The sequence below is a fragment of the Phaseolus vulgaris genome, chromosome 2 (genome assembly GCF_051622355.1).
Source record: "Phaseolus vulgaris cultivar YP4 chromosome 2, ASM5162235v1, whole genome shotgun sequence".
NCBI classification, from domain to species: Eukaryota; Viridiplantae; Streptophyta; class Magnoliopsida; order Fabales; family Fabaceae; genus Phaseolus; species Phaseolus vulgaris.
This window is the reverse complement of record NC_143499.1, coordinates 3,582,904-3,607,463: the sequence shown is the minus strand read 5'-3', so window position 1 is coordinate 3,607,463 and position 24,560 is coordinate 3,582,904. Positions and strand designations below refer to the sequence as shown.

General features: G+C 31.7%; 4 protein-coding genes and 1 non-coding gene across 6 annotated transcripts; 2 read left to right on the top strand and 3 right to left on the bottom strand.

The window, feature by feature from the left end:
* The first annotated feature begins 801 nt into the window (after window positions 1-801).
* Window positions 802-6,319, top strand: LOC137810260 (THUMP domain-containing protein). Its single transcript, XM_068611435.2, has 7 exons — window positions 802-961; window positions 1,052-1,168; window positions 1,603-2,070; window positions 2,740-2,879; window positions 2,972-3,092; window positions 4,707-4,847; window positions 5,990-6,319. The coding sequence occupies exons 1-7, from the start codon at window positions 884-886 to the stop codon at window positions 6,062-6,064; spliced, it is 1,140 nt and encodes a 379-aa protein (XP_068467536.2). The 5' UTR covers window positions 802-883; the 3' UTR covers window positions 6,065-6,319.
* A 535-nt stretch (window positions 6,320-6,854) lies between these two features.
* LOC137809590 (heavy metal-associated isoprenylated plant protein 43) lies at window positions 6,855-8,231 on the bottom strand. 2 transcript variants are annotated; one of them, XM_068610704.2, is made up of 3 exons: window positions 8,105-8,231; window positions 7,869-7,966; window positions 6,855-7,797 (listed from the first exon to the last, which is right to left on the bottom strand). In XM_068610704.2, exons 2-3 carry the CDS (start codon window positions 7,951-7,953, stop codon window positions 7,469-7,471), a joined length of 414 nt encoding a protein of 137 aa, XP_068466805.1. In that variant the 5' UTR covers window positions 7,954-7,966; window positions 8,105-8,231; the 3' UTR covers window positions 6,855-7,468. The 2 variants fall into 2 exon arrangements, with proteins under 2 accessions (XP_068466805.1, XP_068466804.1); XM_068610703.2 differs by lacking the exon at window positions 8,105-8,231 and having other exon boundaries at window positions 7,869-8,093.
* Window positions 8,232-10,142: 1,911 nt separating this feature from the next.
* Window positions 10,143-10,998, bottom strand: LOC137809869 (uncharacterized). Its single transcript, XR_016519029.1, has one exon. It is a non-coding gene; the product is annotated as an uncharacterized LOC137809869 (transcript).
* A 5,253-nt stretch (window positions 10,999-16,251) lies between these two features.
* On the top strand, window positions 16,252-20,399 carry LPPEPSILON2 (Phosphatidic acid phosphatase (PAP2) family protein). The gene is made up of 4 exons (XM_068611433.2): window positions 16,252-17,012; window positions 18,699-18,921; window positions 19,471-19,544; window positions 20,117-20,399. The coding sequence occupies exons 1-4, from the start codon at window positions 16,671-16,673 to the stop codon at window positions 20,339-20,341; spliced, it is 864 nt and encodes a 287-aa protein (XP_068467534.2). The 5' UTR covers window positions 16,252-16,670; the 3' UTR covers window positions 20,342-20,399.
* Window positions 20,400-20,866: 467 nt separating this feature from the next.
* On the bottom strand, window positions 20,867-23,269 carry LOC137810257 (mannan endo-1,4-beta-mannosidase 7). Its single transcript, XM_068611431.2, has 5 exons — window positions 22,778-23,269; window positions 22,495-22,689; window positions 22,168-22,290; window positions 21,766-21,968; window positions 20,867-21,668 (listed from the first exon to the last, which is right to left on the bottom strand). The coding sequence occupies exons 1-5, from the start codon at window positions 23,099-23,101 to the stop codon at window positions 21,218-21,220; spliced, it is 1,296 nt and encodes a 431-aa protein (XP_068467532.2). The 5' UTR covers window positions 23,102-23,269; the 3' UTR covers window positions 20,867-21,217.
* Window positions 23,270-24,560: the final 1,291 nt, after the last annotated feature.

Here is a 24,560-nt window from a genome sequence, read left to right as displayed (position 1 = left end):
TTTTGGATATTATGTATTAGAAAAATTTAACTAATTTAAATTTAAAATAAAAATATATCACAAAATTTATTCATTCATTTCAAATATTTTTTTAATAAGAATGATAAATTTGTAACTTATATTTTTTATTTTTAAAATAATTTTTAATTTTTTTAACTATTATATCATTAATAAATTTTAATAAATTATTTTTACAAATATTTTATCGTCTCTTAATCCAAATAATGTCACATAATCTCTTTAATCCTACAAATTTACTTTCTCTTTTTTCACAAATTTATTTCTCAATCTAAACACACATTATTAAACACATATTATGTATAAAAACTCTTTATCAAATTAGATTTATTAAGGTGACATTATCGAGTACTCACAAATTTTGTATCCGATTTTTTATTCATAATAGTATTGGTAGATAAAAATTAGATTAACGTATTAATTCAGCTAGTACAATCACAATAACACAAAATTAGATATATACATACAAATATTTGGAAAAATAAATACTACACTAACCTAATACATTTTTCTTTGCTCAATTCTCACGTTTTCTTAATTTTTCTACTTATTTTATTTCCAAAAATACTTTAACACTTTTTATTTATTTATTTACATGATTTAGTAGATACAGTTGATCACATTGTAGTATATTTTATTTTCTATTCAAATTATTTTTTAAAATATTTTATATATTTATCAGATAAAAACAAACATTATTTTTAAATATTTTATACATTAATCATATATTTTTTTTTATTTTTTTAATATAATAAATATATGAAATATATTTTTAATCTATTTATTGTCCTCATGGAGCGTGAATCGTAAATTAAAGTGACGCAGAACCGTTACCTAGCTTTGCGAATTTGTATTTTGGTGTGCAATGGCGCCCCACGGTAGTTCCGATGCAGCCGCCGCCGCCGTCAACGGCAGAAAGAGAAGACGTTATCTTCCTTATAACGTTTGTCTTCTCGTCTCTTCTCTTCTGTAGTTTATGCATTTCGAAGTTTCTAGAATTTTTGGCTGAGTTTGTTTTCATGAGTTTTTTCAGAAAGCAGTGAAGAAGGGTTCGTATCCTCTGCGGCCTGGCGTGCAAGGGTTTTTCATCACTTGTGACGGTGGAAGGGAACACCAAGCCTCTCGGGAAGCTCTCAATATTCTCGATTCCGTATGATATCTGTTTTATTTTCATCTTTCCTTTTCCTTTCTCCTCGTCATAACCGTTCTAATTTTACAATTCAAATTGTTCATGTTCATAGAGATTACGACATTTCATAATTATCTCATAACCAATTATGAAGTGTATTTTAAGAGTAACTCTGATAAAAAGTTTGTATCAATTTATATATTATGAAATGTACTGCTCTCTAAAATTGAAAAGTTTACACCTATGTCTTAATCTATAGTCGCACAGTTCAAATACCTTACGAAATTAAACACGATGTTTATGGACCGAATTTTATGAACTTGAGTTTTTACCTTCAATTTTAGGGAGATACAAATATCCACTAACTTTTAGTTTTGGCATTTATGCAAATGCAAATTTCCGTTAGTGCAAGGGTTCAAATACAAATATCATGCTTTTGTTTGTTTGTCATGCAGTTTTATGAAGAGTTAGTTGATGGGGAACATTCAAGTGTAAAGGAATTACCCAGCAAACCTATAAATAAAAAGATCACGTTTGCAGACTCTGACTCTTCCAGTAGTGAGGATTATGATGATGATGATGATGATGATGATGATGATGATGCTGCTGAGGCGGAGGAGCGGCACGAGGGGGATGAGGAAAAGGCGGAGAAAAAGCCCAAATTGGATACTGTTAATGATGACAAAGTTGGTCTTGATGGTGGTACTGGCGGAGAATCAGATCCTTGTAAAGTTGATGAACCACCCACTCAGGCATTAGATAAACATAGTGAGGGTAAAGGAGACATTGACAATCTTAAGACTACAGAGGCGGCAGCTGATGAACTACCAGCTGTGAAACAGTGCAGCAAAACAAATGTCGAAGAGAAGTCTATTGATAAGTTAATTGAAGAAGAATTCAAAGAATTGGGAGACAAAAATAAGGTGACTTGATAAGACTAATTCTGCATATATTTTATTCTGTGAGTGGAAAACTTGGCTCACAGATCTTATGTTCTTATATTTACTGGGTTCACCCAATCATTTTTTGTGGCCTATCTGACAATGATAGTTTTTCTCATAATTCTCTCCACAAGTGGCTCATTCATTAGCATATGCTGGTACTCGTGCAACTAATGCTGATTTCTGTATCCGGGACATGCTTATTTTTAGAAAATATCTTCTATTTTCATTTCTTATTTTGCTTTTAATTAAGAAAAAGCCATCTTGTGTAAGTATTGGTCACTGTTCCAAAGAAAATAACTTTGATTGTTTTTGCTGTTTTTGTATAAACTTTTGAAAATAAAAAAATGACACAAAAGATGCTTTGGTGGCTAAAACTGACTTCAAGAGTAAATTACTGCTTATGACATTTTTTATTTAGTAGTATCAGGATCAGCTTTTATATTTATCATTTTTCCTCGGTAGAGTTTATTTTTTGGTTGAAGGAAAGAGTAAATTAAAACTGCAGATAGACACTAAGTTCAATTCTTCAGTTCATGGTGTTGGAGTATGATTTGAGGGTACTGTGGCAGACATCTGACACTAGGATTTGTTACAACTTTCAATTGTGAATTTTTGTGTTTTGCTAAGGTGATTTTTTTCTCCCAACAGAGACGGTTTGTCAAGCTGGATTCGGGTTGTAATGGTGTGGTGTTTGTTCAAATGAAGAAGAAAGATGGAGACCGAAGCCCCAAGGACATAGTTCATCGGATAGTGACATCAGCAGCATCAACAAAGAAACATATGTCTAGGTATATTTGTAGTCTCTCTTTATGTATGTGTATGCGTATATATATATAGCATAAGCACAGAAAAACACCAATGCAGTGTTCACTACTTTTAGGTTTATTTTGAGAATTTTGCCAATTGAAGTCTCATGTTACGCATCAAAGGAGGAAATATCAAGAGCAATGAAGCCTCTTGTGGAACAGTACTTCCCTGTGGAAACTCAAAATCCTCACAAGGTAATACTCTGCGTTAGTGTTTAAGCTTGTATTGCATTTTCTTTTGAACATGCATTCCAAACTACACAAATGTTGTCATTGTTAATATTTTGAAATTAATATAGCTGAGTAGGTACTAGGTACGTTATAGTGCATTTTACAATTCCTCTTTTATCTAATGCTCCTACTTCTACACTCAGTTATGTTTATTTGCAAGCTTGCAAAGCTAGCTTTGTTGCCTTAAAAAATTATTGAAACTCTATACACAAACCCGTGCTTCATCAATCGCACCATAAAATGACTGGTTATCTGGCTTTCAAGAGCTTAAATTTTCTTTAACACCATAAAGATGATTTTTGTTGTTGTTAGAGGGGGGCAAGGGCAACGGTATTTCTTTTTGATTTCTGGTGAATGAAATAAGTGGGGCTACATTTGGGTGCCTTGGGATCTTAATTTGAAGTTAGATGTAGGGCTATCAAATTGTAATTTTTCATGTTTGTTGTGATTTTTAGAATTGGAATCTGATTGGTTTTGATTTCAAAACAACAAAATAAAATCCTTCACAATTCTGAACCCAGACCCATGAAGCAAATGTTAAAAATATAATCTCTGCACATGGCTGTTTAAGTTCAATGTTGTTACTTACCACTGTTTTCATCTCTCACATTGATATAACACCGTGATATCACTTGCGCTCATTGTTGTCTCCATCAGCACTGCCTATATTGTGTCTTTTAGTGTTGGCACTGTTGCAAAAGCTACCTGCTCCCATTCATGGTTTCCAATATTAATTATACTGCTTACCACCACCATTCCTTGCTGCTATTACTACAATAAAACCATTTATTTGTATCTATTAAAAGTTCGATTATGGCAATGATGATAATTTTTTTTACAGAAGCAATGGAGAGATATTATTATTAAAAATCACAGTGGTGACTGTGTATAGAATACAATCTAATCCAATTTTATGATTCCGAATGACTTGTCAGAATTGCATTTGAAATTGTTATTTTAAACTTAATTCCAATTCTTATGTCTGTCTGCATAAGGAGTCTGCTTTCAAGCACTCTGGAAAACTAATTTCATTAGTGAAGACTTACTACTCATTTATGTACTAATATGCATATCTCTACAAGATACAAATGTTGACTAAGTTTATGCTCAATTCTTTGTCTGGTTGGGTCCTTTTGTTTGCTCTACTGTCAGTACTTGACATCTATGAGGCTCAAACACGTCTCTTAAATGGTGTGTCCGTGTCGGACACATGGTATCGAACATCGACACTCATATGACACGTATCGGTGAAGTGTTCAATTCAAAAAATAAGATTTCTGACAATTCTAGCATGGTTCTAACACAATTTTTAAAAGGATAAATATATTAATTTTCTAAAAACTCATTTATTGTATAAATTTTTATTATGATTACAAAAATAAGAAACAAATTCTTTTGAACCAGCAATGAGAAACATCTTTCTGCTACAAAAGAAAAATTGAAATATACTTGTACACATAAATCTTTATTGTCAATTTATATAATTTATAATTATATAATTTATAAATGTGTCCGTGTTATATCAATATCCGTGTTAGTGTCTCTTCTACATAATTTGACATGCCTTTTTGTATGTAGTTTGCTGTACTGTACGAGGCTCGGGCGAACACAGGTGTTGACCGGATGGAAATCATTGATGCTGTGGCGAAGTCAGTTCCTGAACCCCATAAAGTTGACCTAAAAAATCCTGATAAAACTATAGTAGTTGAAATTGCTAAGGTAAGAAAGCCATGCTCTGTCTGGAGTTTAAGTGAAATTGTATGTCGTCATCTCTGCTTATCTTGTGTGCTCATCACGTCATTTTTTCTGGATAATGATACATCGACAATCCCATATTTTATACAATCATATTACAACTCCAAATATTACTATTTTAATATTTTCTCATATCATTTAATTATAAATTTATCTTTTATTATATATATTTATTTCTAAATCTATCATATTAGGAGCTGTATACAACTCTCCAAAGATTGTCAAAGTATGAATTTCATTTTTTTCTCCCTTAGCTTCAGCAATATTGTGAACTGGATGTCATGACGGGCCACATTATTGTCTTACATTTTTCTTTTCAAATTGACTGCTGTTTTATTTAGCTGCTTAATTGGCCCCATCAAATTGTCCTCTTAACGTTGATGTAAAACCATAATTTAATGGCTTTCTTGAAAAACTGTCTAAATTTCTATATTTGGAAAATAAAAATTTGTACCTGTACTTTCACTAGTGCTGTAAACCACCAATTTCTGGCTTCTCTTGTGGCAGTTTTTCTGATTTTGTCTTGTTTTGTGTCACCTAAAAGCACTTGCATAGTTTGGGCATAATATACCTCAAAATGTTACAAATGCATTTCTTCTTTGAATGGTGAATTATGTTTTAATACTACTACAATAAAATTAATAAATAGAAATCAAATTTAAAAATAAAAAATAATTAGTCATCATATTAATTAAATTAGATATTACTTTAGAGATTAAAAAAATTATTGGTATTTAAATTAGTTTCTATTGTTAATAAAATTTATAAACTAGTTTATAAATTGGTATTTAATTAGATACTTAGATTTTAAGTACCAACTTTATAATCTAAACTAATTAGTAATTAAAATTTAAATTAATTAGTAATTAATTAGATACTAATTTAGAAACTAATTTATATACTTTATAAATAATAGAAACTATTTTATATACCAATAATTGTATTGTTTTAGTCTTTAAAATAATATCTAATTTAGTTAATAAAGTGATTAATTATTTTTTATTTCTAAAATTGATTTATATAGAGTGATATGAGTTTGTTCATTGTAAGTAATTTGTATGTTTTTCTGAGTTTGACATAATGATCCTCTTTCTTTGACTTGGCAGACTGTGTGCTTGATCGGGGTGATTGAGAAATACAAGGAGCTTTCCAAGTACAATCTGAGGCAGTTAACATCATAAAGACTGAGTCTTCCAGCACCTTATCTACTTGTCTCTATTTTGCACCATTATAATAGTTTATCATATTTTCACTTACCCTTTTAACTTTGTGCTTTCTGCTTTACTCTTCTCATTTTACCCAGTGTTACTTCTTTTGACTACTTTTGTGTTGTAAGTTCTTATGCAGCAGTGGAGTAATATAGGCTTTCTTAGGGAATTTGTAGATGTACCTTTCTGCGGATCAAATTTCCAATGGTAACGGAAACTTGTACTTTAGTTATCTACCTACTTATTTACGACGTAAATACGGTATTATAGTAGTCGTACCTGCAAGTATTTGTTACTCCTTTATAATCATTTTTGTTTTAATATATTTTTAAAATCAACGGATAAATTCTTTAGAATATAATTTTATAGATTTTGGATTTTTATTTAGAATTGTGGAATTATAATTGATTTTGTAGAGATTAATTTTGTTTAAACTTATAGTGGTGCAATTTATTTGAATTTGTTTTTTGAAAACTATTTTTTTCTAATATTTTATAAAAAGAAAATTCTAATATTTTATAAAAAAAATTGTTTGGATTATATATTAAGTTCAAATTTTTATTTAAAATTATGTTTTAAAGAATATTTTTTATTTAAAATAAAATTTATTAATAAATATTATTAACATCAATCACTGTCTTCATTCGTTATTTGTTTACTCATTAAGACGTGAACAAAATCCATTATGTTATGGTTTGAGGGTTAGAAGAACAAAAACATTAAACTTCAACTTAAGAAATGTTGCAAAAGGTGCGAAACAAAATTAGTTAAAAATTAAATGTTATTGTAGAAAGTAAAAACTACTATTACCCTTCGTGTTCTGCATACTAATTTGTTCTGTATGTATCGTTGACAAAAACACCATATATAGCAGCTTAGCAAAACATACATGAAAACAATAATAATTCTTCTTCAAAATCAGCCCAAACAAATTCTCAATTTTGTCCCACAGGTTATGCCTTTTCTATTTCTCTCCTAACTGTTTCTTCCTTCACTTCCATATTTTTTTCTGTCACCTCCATACATAACATGAAAATACATTTTTATCCTTCTTGTGTCATCCTCATAGATTAGTTTCCAGATTATGTAATACGGAAACTCATTTAAAAAAAGACTTTCAGATTACATAATTTGTAAGCTAAATAAGACTTCTGGATTATGCCATACAGAAAGTAGTCATGTATCTAAAAAAAAAGGTTTCCAGATTATGTAATCTGAAAGCTAATTACAAATTTAAAAAATGACCTCTGGATTACGTAATCCGAAATATTATAGAAGGATAATTTTGGAAATTCGAAAATTTCTGAAGGTGAGAGAAGAAGGTATGGAGGTGCAGGAAGAAACAGTCCTGATTTTGGCTGAAAATTGAGCATTCTGTTACAATATAGTGCAAGATGGATTGGGCTCCTCGTATCTGTTCATGTATACCACTACCGGTTGGTGTGGCGGGTAGTAATATGGCATCTGCATGTAGGGCTCATTCGGTTTTTGCTCCTGCTTCACTGGGTCGGGCTTCTTCTTTTCATCGGGCTTTTTTTCTTCGGGCTTCTTCTGGTCCTGTTTCGGAGGGGCCGGGGGAGGCCCAACACTCACAACTTCAGCATGTTTCCCAGCTTTCCTAATGCGAACTATTATGTCATATGGGTCTGCATCCCCTGTCACGGTCAACGTACCCTTCCCTTCATCAGCTTCAATTTTATCCACCCCTAAAATTGAATCAAAATTAAAATTCCCCATAAAACAAAGATTAAGAACTAGTGTTGGGGTTGTTGGTTACCTTGAAGGGAAGACACAGTCTTGAGGAGTTTCCTTTTGCATTTGACACAAGTGATGTCAACCTTCAACACCGTCTTCTTAACCATGGACCTGCTTCTTCTGAAATCGCACTAACAGGTTTTGTGAAGTTAGCAACAACGTTGGTGTTCCAATATTAAGAGATGTATCATTTCAGGTGAACCAAACAAAAACAAAAATGGGGAAATTATTAACAGCTTTTCTTGTATGGTTGTTTACCGTCCTCGGCTAAACTTGTCTCTTGTTCTGTTGGCGTGTGTAATCCTACCTGATGTTTCTTTTCTTTATGTTGATTTTGCCGTCTGCGATTTGTTACAACTTGCATTGTTCTTGTGAAGTGACATTGCTTGAAAACGAAAGCCTTGGAATTCTGCGTACAAACTTATTATTTGCTTATTTTTTCATATTTGGTGAACTATAATACTTATTTGACACTGTCAAGCCAATGAACGGTTCAACCAAACTCTTGTCTTTTTTTTCTTCTGTATACTTTCATTTCTGTAAATTTATTTTTCTAAGTATAAAAATATTACTCTATTAAAAAGTGAACTTTAAGTCTAATTCAACTTCATAAAATCGACTTATAAGATTGAGGTTTGTACCCACTTATATACAATAAAATGTTCTAATTTATAGTTGATGTGGAATCTCTAACACACCCCTCACGTCGAGAGTGACAACTCGTGCGTGAAATTACATATTATGGATTGTCCGATAACGACCCGATAGCGGGTGACCTAATAAGCCCAACAAGCTAGGATAGAGTGAGGTTTGCATCCACTTATATATAATGAAATGTCATAATCTCTAGTGATTTACAACATTCTCAAGACAATAAAAAAATAATAATTTGGATTTTCGTTCTCATTAGACTCATTCTCAATGTTAAAGAATTTTTTTTAATCAAGAAACAATTAATATATGGGGAAAGTTAATCAAATGGAAAAGATATTTCAAACATCTTAATAAAGGACAACATACTTATACTATAATCTAAGTATCTTATAAATTAATATTAATTAACTTAAACATAACATTTCAATTATATTTTATTATAACTCAAATATGGTATTCAATTACAACTCCATAAATTAACCTATTAAATATATAAAGCTACAAAAACCTATATAAGCACTTTTCCAACAAAAATATTTACTTTAAATTATCTTTTTCTCTCTCTTAGATACTTATAGCTTACTTTTATATAATTATTGACTTGAGAGTTATAACAACTACAATTTGACTCTAAAGATCAAATATTTTTATCTTATTAATAAGTTGAAGAAAATAATTAAAAATATGTTGTATTATTAACAAGCTATTACATGGTGAGAAATTAATGAAGGAGTTATTACACATTGTGACATATGTAAATGTGCAGTTTGGATTGTAATGAATTTACCCTATTTTATTATTCTTAGGTTTGCTTATAAATTTAAGTCTTGGTTTTGATCAAATGTTAGTTTCTGATGAAACATAATTAACACATGTCTTTCATATGGTGTCAATTGATATTTTATTTGTTGAATAACATTTGGTATAGACTCATTTGCGGCTTATTTTGATTGATATGTTTGTATTGATGGAATGATTTTGTATTGAATTGGTTCGTGGATTTGTTAATTATAATATTTTTCTTTCATTTACATATGTTACGACGAACATTTATTTCAATAACTTACCTTAATACTTGTTGTTTGTGTGATGATCTAATGAAAGAGAGAAATGAAGAAAGAAAGCTTGGAGCGGAATCTATTATAGGAGGCGTAGTAGGGTAGGCTCTTTGGATAGATGACTGGCTTAAGCCAATGAACCAGCTTCTACCACTGACGAGCTAATTCGGACAGAAAAAACATTCAATGAAAAATATCAAATTGTAATTTAAGTATTTTTTGAAATATGAAATGCAAGAAAAAAATACATTAAGGTGTATGGAGAAAGTATCCTTAATCATTAATTCAAAATATATTCACAAAATCGATAATAAGTTTTTAATATTTAATAGTTGTTTTTATCTTTCTTGAAATGCATATATTATTTAAATTACAATATTTCTTAATTTTTTATAACAAAATTTAAATATAATATTATATATATTATACTATTTTTAAATTAAAATAGTAATCATACGTTACCAATAAAATCAACATTGTGAAACTCAACCATATTTTATGAACTAAAAGGATCCCATTGCCATCCTTTTTTATCTTCTTATGATTGTTATTGGTGGGAAGACCATGGGATATGCAGCTAAAAGAATATAAAAGAGAATCACGTTTCTCTCTTCTATTCAAACTAAAAAAAGATTATAAACATGGTAATACAAATTGTAAAATATGAAATTTATTTTTACACAGCAGTAAGAAGTAAGAAGTAAGAAGAAGAAAAGAAAGAAATGAATAGACACAAGAGTTGATTTGATTGGTTAGTGCAGTGATGGAGATTTTGGTTTCAAAGGCCAATTTCATGTTTCATTTTATGACTACTCTTCTCGTAGCAACCTCATTTGCTTTGCAATAAACGCTTCTATCGTGCGCCGGAACTCCTCGTTCGTCAGCTTATCTTGCGGATACCACTTTTCCAAACCCTTCTCCGTCTCCGATCGCCGGAGTTCTCGTCCCGCCGTCTTATTCCCATCCTCGCCCTCTTCTTCCTCAGACACACTCCGCCAATCTGTTGCGATCTGCCGGTGCTCTGCCTCTGCCACCGGATCATCGGAATTCGATTGGGTGAATCGGCGGGACTGGGCGAGGAGGCGGCGATGATGGCGTTGAAGACCGCGAAGACGAAGAGAGGACTGCGGAGGTAGTCGGCGGAGAGTCGCAGAGCTAAAGGGAGGCGCGTGAAGAACCACGTAAGGAAGAAGAGAGCGACGCAGAGTTGGAGAATGCGAAGTGTCTTGGTAATGCTGTTAACGATGCTTCTTTTCCCTGCTTTCAATTTGCTCAACTCCACTGCGTCCATGGTCTATAAAGAAAGAAAGAACAAGAGAGAGAGAGAGAGCTTCCTCTTCTTATATACACACTCTGAACTCTCTCATCACCATTTTTTTCTACACTAATAGTGCTTTTCTAAGAGGTTAATATCTTACACATGCTCACATCCTTCCCATTAATCACATTAACTAAATTTATATTTTAAACTAACACCAAATCAAATATAATTTTCACTAAAGTAAGTTTGGTTCGAGGCTCTGAATATATAATTTTTTTTATCAGCAATAAAAATAAATAAATGTAAACTATTTAGGATGGTCCAGTTTTTATACAAAATAAAAGGTATAAGACACTTCATCATAATACTTGCATCGTCGTCTAGTATCACTGACAAAAATAAACACCTAAGCTAAAAGATATATCAAGAAATCATTGTCATACAAATCAAAAGTTCGAGACACCACTTGAAAAAAGAGAACAAACCAAAAAACAAATATTCATTTGAACCAAACCAAAAAACAAATATTCTTTTGAACCAAGACAACCACTTTTGAATTATGGAGAACTAGAGAATGTGTACGATGGATTTTACATTCTAAATACTCCTTAATTTAAGGTTTTATTCCATGGAATATGCATGGAATAAGTAACTTTTAAATGGCAAAAGACCCGTCTAAAGTTGATGTATCCTTACTTATCCTGTTGAACAACAATCTCTGTGGATTCTTTAACGTACGGTAAGGATGATAAGGTAGGAAGTTGAAAAGTGCAGTCAAACACTGAGTTCTTCTCTGCTTGCATGTGATCTAAGAAAAGAATCAAAACTGGTCCAGAAGCAGAACTCTCTATAACTGGCGTGCCAAAATTAAACTATCAGACCTGCTGCCATCTACTCTTCCCAATGTTGGAGATCCCACATCGACTAGAGATAAGGACATTTCATAATATATAAATGGGTGCAGATCTCAACCCTATGAGCCGGTTTTATGGAGTTGAGTTAGGCTTAAAGTCCACTTCTTAACATGGTATCAGAGCCACCCGCTATCGGGCTGCTATCGTCCCACGCACGAGCTTCTAACTATCACTCTCGGCGTGAGGGGGTGACTTATTTCTTGTATTAATAGCCATCTCTATTAATTCATTGAAAAATATATTTATACAACTCTTAATTAATGTGATTGATTTAGATATAAATATATAAAATAAAGTGTAAATTTTTATTTTATTCTTTATAAGATAAACTAGTTGTCATCTCATCTTCTATCAACGACCCCTGCAACTTTTGTAGAGAATTCACGGTGGAAACAATTTATATATATATATATATCTTATTTCTTTAATCCTCTCAAACGTTTTTAGGACAATAAAAACAAAATTCGTATCTTGTTTTTAAGTAAAACAAGCTTCAAACTTTAATATTTATAAGATAGTATTAAAAAATACTAAACAAAATATTATTAATCGTAAAATAATGAAAATATGCGTGAAAGAGTGAACAAAAAGTGACCTTTTTGGCATCGCTCGTGCATTCTGGTCCTCATTATATGAACACTGACGTTTCCGTATTTGCATGACATTTTAATATTCTCTTTCACTTTAATATTTAAAAGTCTTTTCTAAACACAAATGAGTAAGTAAATGTAATAAAGAGGATAGGCACTCAACAAATGTATAGGCAGCATAGGTTTTGAAAAGTAATAGATATGAGAAAGAGAAATAATGAATAGTTGAATTTATAAATAGTTATGATTTATCATTAATTATTTCAGGCTCCTTCCTTCCCAAATCATAATTAAAACTAGTTAAGTATTTCATGTACAGATATTTAGTTTATAATTTTTAATTATTTTTATTATTGTAATTTTAATACATTTTAATTTTTAAAAGTATCACAGTGGATATAACCTTTTATGTCTTAGAGGGATCCTTAAAATAGTGTAAATATTTTTCAATTATAATGAAGTTTTTGAAAAATAAAGTGTTTTTTCAATGAAGTTATTAATTATATATTTGGATTATGGAAGGATTTAGAAATAATTTCAGAGTAAAAATGTTATTTAAATATTTTATTATTAAAGTAAAAAATAAAAAATAAAAAAATTCAATTAAACAGTTTTTATTTTTAAAAAATCATATTCTCTCTACAATATCTCTTTTTACTTCCTTTATTTTCTCTCTGAGTTTCTCTTCTCCTCTCATGAGATTAAAGATCGGAGTCTGTCATTAAACTCCTAACAACTATCACTACAAGACTGTCTGATCAGAATCTTAATTAGAGTAAGTCCATTTTTGTTCTTTTTTCCTTTTAGTTTGATTTTTTAAGTTTGTTTGGTTAAGATGGGTTGCATGTGGTGTTTTTAGCTTCATAATTAGTCTATATGGAGTCCTAGTGATATGGTTAGATAATTAATTAGGATTTTGCGGTGCAAGTTAAGCTATCATTCGATCATGTAAGATTAAAGCTCTTTGTGAGCACACCTACTCAAAATTGACTAAAGGAAGCTAGTTTTAATTTTCAATAGAACCCTAGGTTAGAATATCTTGATGTGGGGTGACGTGGTCATCAATTTCAATATTTTTGCAACATTGTTTGTTCTTTAGTATTTGTTTTTTAGTAAAGTATTGCATTATTAAAATTAAACTATGAAATGGTTGATTTTGTATAGTTTGTACAATATGTGTTGATTTTGATGTGAATAAATATTCATTATTTTCTTTCTCATATCATTACTTTTCCTTTACCGACGCATCTTAATGGAAAAACATGTGAATATATTAAATATAGTAAAACGGTCACATCATTATACGTTTCTTATATATTATTTATTGATGATTTGTTCATGCTATGCGACATAAAATTATTCTGAAATTTTCTTGATAATTAAAACTCAAAAAAAATATCAACATAAATAAAGTGCAAACAAATTCATATATAGAAAATCATGTTTTGTGATTAGGTGTCCAACTCTGTTGTTATAAGTTTATGCCATTGATGTTTTGTTTATTCCCTATTTTAAAATATTAAAAATTAATTTAGTTAATAAAATATTATTGTGATAATAATTTATAAACGTCCTATTTTACCTTTTATTAGGTTGATTGAAACAATTTAAGTAATAATTAAATATTTAAAGAAAAAAAAGAGGAAAGCCTTAATTTGATATCATATTAATAAACTGGAAAATTATTATTATAATTTAATATAATAATTAGTAAGATTTTGTTACAAATTGGAGAATAAATATGGTCACACGTGTTTCGATTAGAAGTGAGAATTTATACGATTATAAATTAATTATTTTAAAATATATTTTGTAAGAATTGGGTAAAGAAAATTTATGTTGATCGTGGTGCCAAACTAGATGTTTGGTCCAAAGAAAATCCATGTTGATCATGATGCCAAAGTAGATGTTGGAACCAGATAAAATCTATGTTAATCATGGTGTCAGACTAGGTGTTTGATCAAAATAAAATCCATGTTGATCATGGTGTCAAGTCGAATAAAATAATTTTTTTATATATTTAACAAGTGAAGGAAATGACGATTTCCCAGATTAAAAAAATAAATATTTTTTTTCATTCAATCTGGAGAATTATATTTAACACTTTCTTCACTTTTTCACACTTCTATTTACGCACAAACAATCTCAATATTGGTAAATCAATTTAATGATCATCCAGAAAAACCATAAGTCACGGTTTCCTAAAATGTTTTTTTATTAATAAGTTATGTTAATCATCACAGTTTAAATAATAATTATTTTAGATTTGCAATAATTATAAATTCTTAATAATAAAACTACGAGATTAATAAACACATAGTGTAGAATTTTATAATATGAATGGAAAATACATTATTTTACGTGATTTGAAAATTAATTTTTTAAAATGTAAAGGTGCATATATTTTTTTTATAGAAAGTATTCATAGTATATGTATTCGTTTTATTAAGGAAAATAACTCGTCTCCGATGTTTTGAAATTGTGGACCGGACAGAAAATGGTTTGTTGGACTTTCCGCGTAACACCGAAAATAAATTTAGTTGTTAAGTGTAAAAATTTAATTTAAAATTTATTAAAAAATTAATATAAAGAAAAGATTTTAATAAAAGATTTTTTTTGAAAATTAGTTATCTTTATTAAAATATTTTTTTACCAAAATTTTGATAAGATCATATGATACATTTTTAGAGAGAAAATAGATGCAAAACAAAACTTTAATTATTTTTAATTAAGTCTTTTAATAATTACTCTCATACTTGAACTCATAATTTTATCTTAATTGAATGAATTAAAACATAGATAAAATTTTAATTTTTCAGTAGGAAAAATGATTTTTTTTATAATTAATGAATTTTACTTTTAAAATATTTTCTTTATGCGGGTTGATTCGTAGACACACGCTACCTCTTATAAGGAATGAAGTATTAAAATGCACCTGTATTTCTTGCACATGAAGGGTCAATCCAACCCTGCATTTTTGCGGGCCAAACGCAGGATAAACCAACCCACATTGTCATTCATAGTTTCTCATACAAATATGTAACTTTTTTTTTTCATTCCACATCTATGGGAGGATAGTATTTAACACTTTCTTCACTTTTCCACACTTCTATTTACGCGCCAATCACCTAGAACAAACTCTTTATTCACAAATCAATTCGGGTGTACAATGATCACTAAAAAAGAGCATATGAAAGAAAATAGATGCAAAACAAAATTTTAATTATATTTAATTAAACCTTCTAACGATTCTCATACTTAAATTCATAATTTTATCTTAATTAAATAGATTAAAACCCACAGATAAAATTTTTTAATAAGAAAAATAATTTTTTTTATAATAAATAATTTTAAAAAAATATTTTTTTAATACATTTTAATCCAAAATTACCTCTTATACGAAATATATCAATAAAATAAACTTAATCTTAAATCCTAAACCCCGAACATCTCAATATATATTTTATCGACAAAACGTGACTTTCTTTTTTCATTCCACATTTACATGGAGGATCGTATTTAACATTTTCTCTAATTTCCACGCTTTTATTTACACATCAATCACCAACAAACTCTTTACTTGCAAATCATTTGGGTGTACAATGATCACAACAAACACAAATCAACATCAGTCACGGTTTCCTAAAATTATATTTTAGTTAATAACTTTATGTTAAGCACTACAAATTAAATAACAATTTTTTTAGATTTGCAATAATCATAAACTCTTAATAATAAAACTACGAGATGAATAAACTCACAGTGTAGAATTTTATAATATGAATTGAATAGAAATTATTTTACATGATCTGAAAATTATTTTTTTAAAATGTAAAGATGCATATATATTTTTTTATAAAAAGTATTAATAATACATGTATTCGTTTTATTAAGGAAAACAAGTCGTCTCTGGTGTTTTGGAATTGTGGAGAGGACAGAGAATGGTTCGTTGGACTTTCCGTGGAACACCCTCCTTCATAGATAATAAATAACACTGGTGGTTATAGCTTCACCAAAACATATATTTCACATTCAATAAATTAATATTTTATTTTTTAATTTAAAATATTATTATATTATTATATAAAAAATAATAGTTTGACCATCAATCAATTGAGTTATATAATAAAAGATAAATTTAAATAATATAATTTTTTTTTTTATAATAATAGTGTTAAGAATCAAAGTGTGGTTGTATAAAAAATTGGATTTTAAAATATATCATTCCTTTTTATTATAAATGTTTGTTTGATGTATTTTTTTCCACTGTAGAAGGTGTTAAATTTTTTTTTTCAGTTGGATTGGAGCTTCATCTTCTAAGATAAATTGGAGAGGATTTCCTCTCACATGGCAGCAGCTTCTTCAATTTGCCAAACTCCCTTTACTCTTTTTCAGGGGTCAAATGGGGTTGAACGAAGAAACTTGAAAAACGCTTCAGTTCCTGATTGTTGTTTTCCTCCTTCAAGATCATTACTTTGCAGTGGATTTCATTCAAGGAGACCTGTTTTGAGAAGGAACTCCTTCTGGGTATCCAAAAGCATGGGTGAATCTATGAGAACTTCTGCTTTCAGAGATGGAGAAGGCGATGAAAACATACAAGTGTTTGAACAAGAAGCTTTCATCGATGGGACGTCCCCGTTTCAGTCAAAGCTTTTGTCCCATGAGGTGGAATACAAGCTCAATCGACTGGTTCGTAATGTTCCCCTAATGTTTTACAATAGTGTTTTGACTACTGCAATTCTGAATTTTCACTCTTTTGATCCCCACCCCTAGTGGTGGGAATGTTTGCTCTTCTAGGCAAAGTTTTCTATATATGTTATTAAATGTCTTAGGGTTCTTTTGACATGGTTACTGACATGCATGGAGTTTGTTATGAGAAATGAATGTTAGCAGAAGTGGAATATGGTTGCAAGAGAAAAAGATGATTTTGTTACTGATGGCTAGGAAGAGGATTCACTAGTTAATGATGTTGTTACACTGAAATATACTTTTTTTTTTCTCTCTTTTTAACATGACTGTATAATCTGTATCATGTTATTGAAGGTGAGAAAAGAGTCCAAATCCATTTGCTTGCTAGGCCCGTGGTTTAAATGCTCACTTTCTTACTAATAGGTTCATTTGAATATGCTCTCCAAAAAATCATGTTGAAGTTAAACCAAAAAATCATGATCAATAAATAAAGAGTGCAGAAGCTACTCAATCTACTCTCAATTATGAGAAGGAAATAAAAAATCCAGTTGAATTGAGTTTCTCAGTAGTTCATTTTAGCTTATGGAAGATACTCATTTTATTTTATCTTCTCATTTTCTTCTTATATAGATTCTTTACGAAGAAGCTTATCTAAGTAGGATCAACTTGTTGAATGTTCCCTTAATAATGAAGTACTCAGGGATTAGTTTTGGAAAACACATTCTTAATACACGCTCGCCATTAGTTTCTACTGAACTAGATTTCTTTTACTTCTTATCTTTTTTGCTATGCAGCTTGAATAAAAAATGGATGTAAGGGATCAAGAAACAAGAAAAAAAGCCAAAAGCTAAGCATAGCCAACTTTAAGAGCATACTTCATAGTTGTGGCTTATTGTTCAATTGATAGAACAGCTAATATTAGCACAACCAGAAATAGTGGCACTTCAACAATGTTGTATTTTTCCAGAGGCCAGTAACACTTTGATATGATATAGGCATCAATTGTTATGTGTTCAAACACTTGGAAATCTGGGAATTAGACATCCCATAATACTCCACGGAACATCTTATAATACTCGATGTGGGACTTAGACATCCCAAGTTCCTATTACATTACCACTCTGCATTCTCTTAACAAACAAATAGTCTCTGTTAAGGCTTTCATGCACCTACTGCACATCCATAAATACAGAAAAATATGCTCTAGTCACTAACTTCATGTTATATATCGTGGTTTTGAGAACATGTCCCACCAAGTTACTTGCAACCTACTAGTGTCACTGACATATTTGAATTATTCACTGATTCTCCCACAACATTCTTAGTTTTCTATATATGTTCTTCAGACAATGATGGGGTCTTATAAGACCTCGTTTTCCTTGGAGCAATTTTTGATCCTAATCACCATATCTGGCTATGGGATTTTTGTCTCCATGATCAATGCTCCTTTTAAGTGATATCGTTTAAAGTTATTTGTACAAATAAATTAATTCACAGGCATTTCACATGATAGACCTTTTAGTCTTATGAAACTAAGTTTAAGATGGTTGGCTTGCTTGTATTGAAACTTAAATTTCAACAATCTGTTTGAATTCCCATCTTAAGGGGTGATCACTGTAGAATTATGTCCACATTATAGTTTAACTATATTTTATAAGCTAATGTATTTGGTGCTATTATTTACAGAGCAAGTGGATAGTAAGTGCCCTCTATGGTGGTTTCATTCTTTGGAGGCATGATGCAGAAGCCTTATGGTTTACCGCAGGGTCAATTTTGAATGCATTGCTTTCTGTTTTGCTCAAACATATACTGAATCAGGAGCGACCTTCAACCCTGAAATCTGACCCAGGGATGCCATCTTCACATGCACAATCCATATTCTTTGCTGTCTTCTTTGTTATTTTGTCAGGTAATATATCTCGTACCAGTTGTTTCTTTCAGAAAAAAATAAGTTACCAAGAGAGGTGGTCTACAAATCTTAGTTTTCTGTTCCTTGCATAAATATTTTTATATATTCTTTTTGGTAGGTAGCAATATAAAGCGATTGAACATTACACTCATTAAATATTTTCCATGTTTTAGTATATATTCCTAGTTCTGGAAGCTCAAAAGGTTATTGTTGTTAAAGGAACTAACGTTGTTTTCGTGTTTGTAAATTTTAACATGGGAAGTGCCTGGTTTGAAATTCTTTGGCAAAACAAGTTGCTTTTTGTTTTAGAATTGCTTCAAGAAATGAAGAACTCCATTATCTCAGTTTCCTTTTTTAGTGATGACAATAAAAATTTTCGTGGCAGTCATGTGAAAGACTCAAATACAAGCAAAAAAAATCTTTAATTAAAATTGTTTTTCTGTTACTTCATGGAGGTGCTGATGTTTTTAGATTTCTTTGTTTTTCTTAAACACGTATACAATTATATGGTTTCACTATGAAAATTTGTTTGTTTCTCTTATATTTCAGGCGTAGAATGGCTTGGGCTAAATGTATTTACCATTGCCCTGAGTGGATTGGTCCTGACATCTGGCTCTTTCTTTGTAAGTGTATAATATTTCTTGTTTAGCCTTTAGTTTGTTGCCTCGTTGGTGTAGCTTTTATTCCTTGTGTTTTTGGTACCTCAAATTTCTGCCAATCCATATGATCCATTTAAAATGGTTATCTCCATTACCTCTTCATTAGGTTCATGTGCATCATTACAAAATACTGTATACTTTTCTAGGCCAGAACATTGTGACCTAGCTTGTACCATGCCATTTCACAACTTATTTGATGTTTATTGTTTTCAAAGTGTCACGGTAAAATTGTATACAAGACTACTGTGAATATTAAATCCTCAGAGTGCTCTCTAAGAACTAAATCCTCTTGTTTTCACTTATATGGTTGAATTGTTAATATGAATATTGGCATTTTGACACACACTGTACATTACCTTAGCTTAGTGAAATCATAGAAAGGAATTGATAAGAAGTATTATCTTTTTATGGTATAGTTGAAAACTCCATTGCCCTAGCGTACTGAATCGGTTTATAGAAATTCTGAATTTGATTATAGTATCAAAATAGAAAATATTTGTGAGCATGAGTTGCTTATGCTTGTTCTATGTTTGCAGTCGTACCTGAGGGTGTCACAACAGCTTCATACAGTGAACCAAGTGGTTGTTGGAGCTGTTATTGGATCCATTTTCTCTATTTTATGGTACTGGCTGTGGAACGGTTTTATACTGGATGTTTTCGCATCTTATCTATGGGTTAGAATCGTTGTTGTTTTGGGGTCGGTGGGACTCTGCATAGGTTTTGTTTTATTTGCTATTCGTTATTGGCTTCAAGACGTGTAGTAAAACATTGAAATGTGCTTTAATGGGCTAATGACACATCTCATTTTATTTCTTTCAAGATTAAGATTTTATGTTATGTCTTGGATTTATAATTGTTATAGACAAGAAAATGAGGGGGCTCCACTTATAGAAGATAATCCGACGCTCAAGTCAAGTCGGTAAGAGCTTAAAATATAATGAGTATAATGTAAAATATGAGTTGAAAATGCTTTTTGTATTGTGTTATGTGAGATGTTTTCTTTCTCTTATATAAGGCAGTGTTTTTTTTTTTTTTTTTTTTTTGTATTTGGTCTTATTATTATCTTAATTCGGTTAAATATTGTTTTCTATTTAAGATTGATTATCCGATATTTCTTCATTTCATTTATGCTGATACGATATTAATGTCTTTAAATATAAATATAAATATCGGTAAGCGATCTGTTTATAGACAATATCAGATTCGGCTCATGATGCTACAACCTCCTAGTCTCATGCATAAGCCAATGAGGCCAAAAACTAAGTTTACGAATTTGAGTTCGGCCATAACGCTACAATAATATACTTTTCATTCAAACTTTAGGTTATAATAAGAAGAATGACATTGTTTTGTTCTCATTCCAAAGTTAAAAAGTAAAGTGAGGTCGAGCAACCTAGAAGTAGATACCATTGGAGAATTCAAGAGCTGCTTGTGGTGAGTATAGGAGTGAAGGTGAAACAAAGAAGACATAAGTGTACATAACTAACCAGTGGCTATAAATAACTATTCATCTGGAAGATCTTCTGGTGGGGCATCCTCCATGGCAGTGTATTAGTCAGAAACCGGTGTAACACAAAAGAACAAACTTGAACTGTGTGTAACATGCAAGTAGTAAGTAGTAAGGTAGTAATCCCGTTTCAGTTGCCAACGTGGCCACCTCCGTTTCCACCTCCAGAGCCAGAAAATCCTCTGCTGCCTCTGGATCTTCGCCATCGCCGCATGTTCGCCACCCTCGCAAAGATCTTCCGAATCAGAAACAGCTTCCGAGATTGGCGCGCAATGAGATCGGCCGTAGAGGAACTCTGGCCAAGCATGATTCCATACCCGTCTTGAAAAGATTCCATTCCCCCCGTCAGAAGCTGCCAGAACAACGCTCCCCCTGCTGCTCCTCCTCTCTTAGCCGAAGCGTATATTCTGTAATACACAGCATTGAACACTTCATCCCTCTCGTATGCCGAACCCTTCAACGATTTCCCAAATTCCGCCACCAGAACCGGTTTCCTTATAGCGTATTGCGCGTCCATGAAGTGAGCACTGAGCCAGCTGTTCAAGAACGAAAGCTGATACTGGTCGTTGGAGCTGGATACCCTGTTTATGGTGCAATCAAATTAAAAAAACATGAATCTGAGAATGTTATTAACTGAATTTTTGTTAGTTAGTTACTAACTCAACTAACTAAACTAACCATTGGTCGGGGTAACAGTGGACAGTTGCAAAATCTATGTCTGAGATTCGGTTATTTGCAATGAAGTCTGTGCCTATGTCGAAACCGGGATTCAATCTTTTTCTCTTTGGTGTTGATTGACCGTAAAACCCTTCCAAACCTGCCTCCAATAAGTGGTTCCTGTCTATCGACTTCACAAACCAAGCCATTTCCGTGATCCACGCCTTTAATCAAACAAAAAAGTGTCAATGGAGAACGAAACAAGGCCCGTGATTGACGTCTTTACTACACACTTTCGGTTAATTTGTCTTAATCATATCCTTCAAATTTTCATTTCTCTTTCTGAATAAAGTACTATGTTTCTGTGCTAGATTTAGCTTAAATTTAAATGGAAAAGGGTGGAAAGGGAACACAATATTTGACCTGAATAGTCCTTCCTGAAGGATCCGATGTGCACCTAGGCTCGTTCATAAGCTCCCACGCCATGATGGTTGGGTCATCTTTGTAACGGGTGCCAGTAAATCTGTTGTATCTGTTAAGAACAGTCTGTGAAGGATGAACAAAATTCAGAACTTGAAATTATGTTTCCCATGAGCCAAAAAATCATTTTTCTTTATCTTAAGAGATGGTAACGGTAGAAGGAACACAGATAAATAAAAGAGACAAAAAGTACAAGAACTTGTCTGGTTAAAGGAAGCAAATTTCACTATCCAAGTTTTTAATCTGCACATACAAAGAAATTCTACTAACCCTGACATGGTTCATGTAGTAGCCCTTAACAACAGGGCTCCTGAAGAAATCATCATCTGAAGTAAGGTACTGCCCTTGACTTCTAGCCCAGTTCACATACTGCTTCTTGCCTCCAAAATTTTCATAGTTGTTCACCAAGCTCAGTATGAGCTTAATTCCGTACTTTCTGGCCTCAGATATAACGAAGTCCAACCCCTTCATACCAGCAAACAGAGAGAAATTGAAATTAAAAATATGAACACAGTACACCCAACAAGAAACGACGAAAGTGTTGGTGTCTTACCATGAACATTTGGTCATTGTAGAAGCCAGGGGAATACTGTAGGGGTCTATAACCACCATCACTGAAGGCCCAAGTTCTAGCAACGGTAAGGCCGTGACTTGCTGCTTCTCGGAAGGCATTGGAAACCTTGAACCTCTGAGATGGATCAGAAGCTGTGTACATTAACCAGTAGGCGTTGAAGCCGTTTGCATAGTAAGGGTATCCGTTCAGCATGAAGTGGATGCCTCTGGTTCTGACGAAACCATCCCTTGCTTCCACTGTGGCATGGAAACACTCCTGAGGGGCCAGAATGGCCAAAAGAAAGACCAAGACAAAATGCTTCATCTCTTGCTCAGTCTCTTACACAACAAACACATGTATGGCTTCTCTTCTTGTTTATATGCTTGTTACCATAGAGATAAGAGAAAAAGCAAAAGTACGGATCTACCTGAAAAGTGAAAACCTAGTTTGTCCTCTTAAATTACAAATGCAGTTTTGTTCAGAAGAAAAAACAAGATGTGTGTAATTTTAAAAAGATTATTAATAGAGTATGTGGGATTTTTGAAAGTGACTATTCTGGTAAGGGTGAGACCGACCCGAGATTCGGTCTTTCTTACCGAGAATCGATCTATCTGACCGAGACAAGATAAACCCGATCGAGACAAGGTAAATTCGATCGAGATGAGGGAAACTCGGTCGAGACGAGGGAAACCATCACGAATGGTCCGATCAACCGACACATAAATCCATTAACGCTCAAACCAAAGTCAATGAAGCTAATCTGTCATTAAGGATTAGGTAATACATTTATAAGTGAGATTCATTTCACTAATCAGGCCCAATAAGGTAAGCCCATTAAAATAATATAAATAACACACATTCCAAGAAAAAAGGTACGTCATTTACTCCCTTTACTGACTTGAGCGTCAGAGTGCCTTCTGCAGCAGGTACCCCCATTCGGTGTTCACTCGAGACTGAGAGCTGAAGGAGAAGCACAAAGACGAGAAAGATCCTAGTGAAACCCTAGCAAGCTACTCGACCGAAAGAGGAAGACGAAGACTTCAATAGTTTTCTAAATCCCATCTCCGTAGCAGGGAAAAAAAATAATGTTTAATACTAAATTTCTCCATGAGTTCATTCATGTTTTGCAGCCATTTTGCCTACTGGAATTATTCTTGTTCCAAAACGCGGAAAGTAGTGTGATCTTAGCTGCAATAGTTTAAAATATTCTGTATCCTAGGTTGTTTTATTGCAGGTTAGGGTAAGCTTAATTAAATGTTCATTTAATACGTTCTCATAAACGAAAACATTACTTGTAGGCTTATTGTAAATGTTATTAAATAAAATTTAGAAAATGAGAAAATAATTTTGTAAGTTAAAAAAAAAAAAATCATAAAAGCGGATCATAGAAGTCCACAAAGGACTCTTATAACTACCGACACAGGCTAGGTATAACGTAAGAACAGGGAAACCAACTACTGTACTTTTTAACTAGGCATTATGAAAGAGAACAGTGTTATGTTACCAACTTTTGTAGTGGTAAATGACAAAAGAATCACCAACTCCTAACTACTAAAACTAAAATGGATGATATATACTTAAACACAAAAATAAATGTTAAATATTATGTTCACAATAAATATCTTTAATTCACTAAAAATTATTAAAATAATAATAATAAGTTAGCGTTTAGAATGTGGACACAAAATAGATGCAATGGAAAAAATTAAGTGACAAAATAAAATTAAGTTTAGAATGAAGATACAAAGTGGATGTAAGTTAAAAATTATTAAAATAATAATAA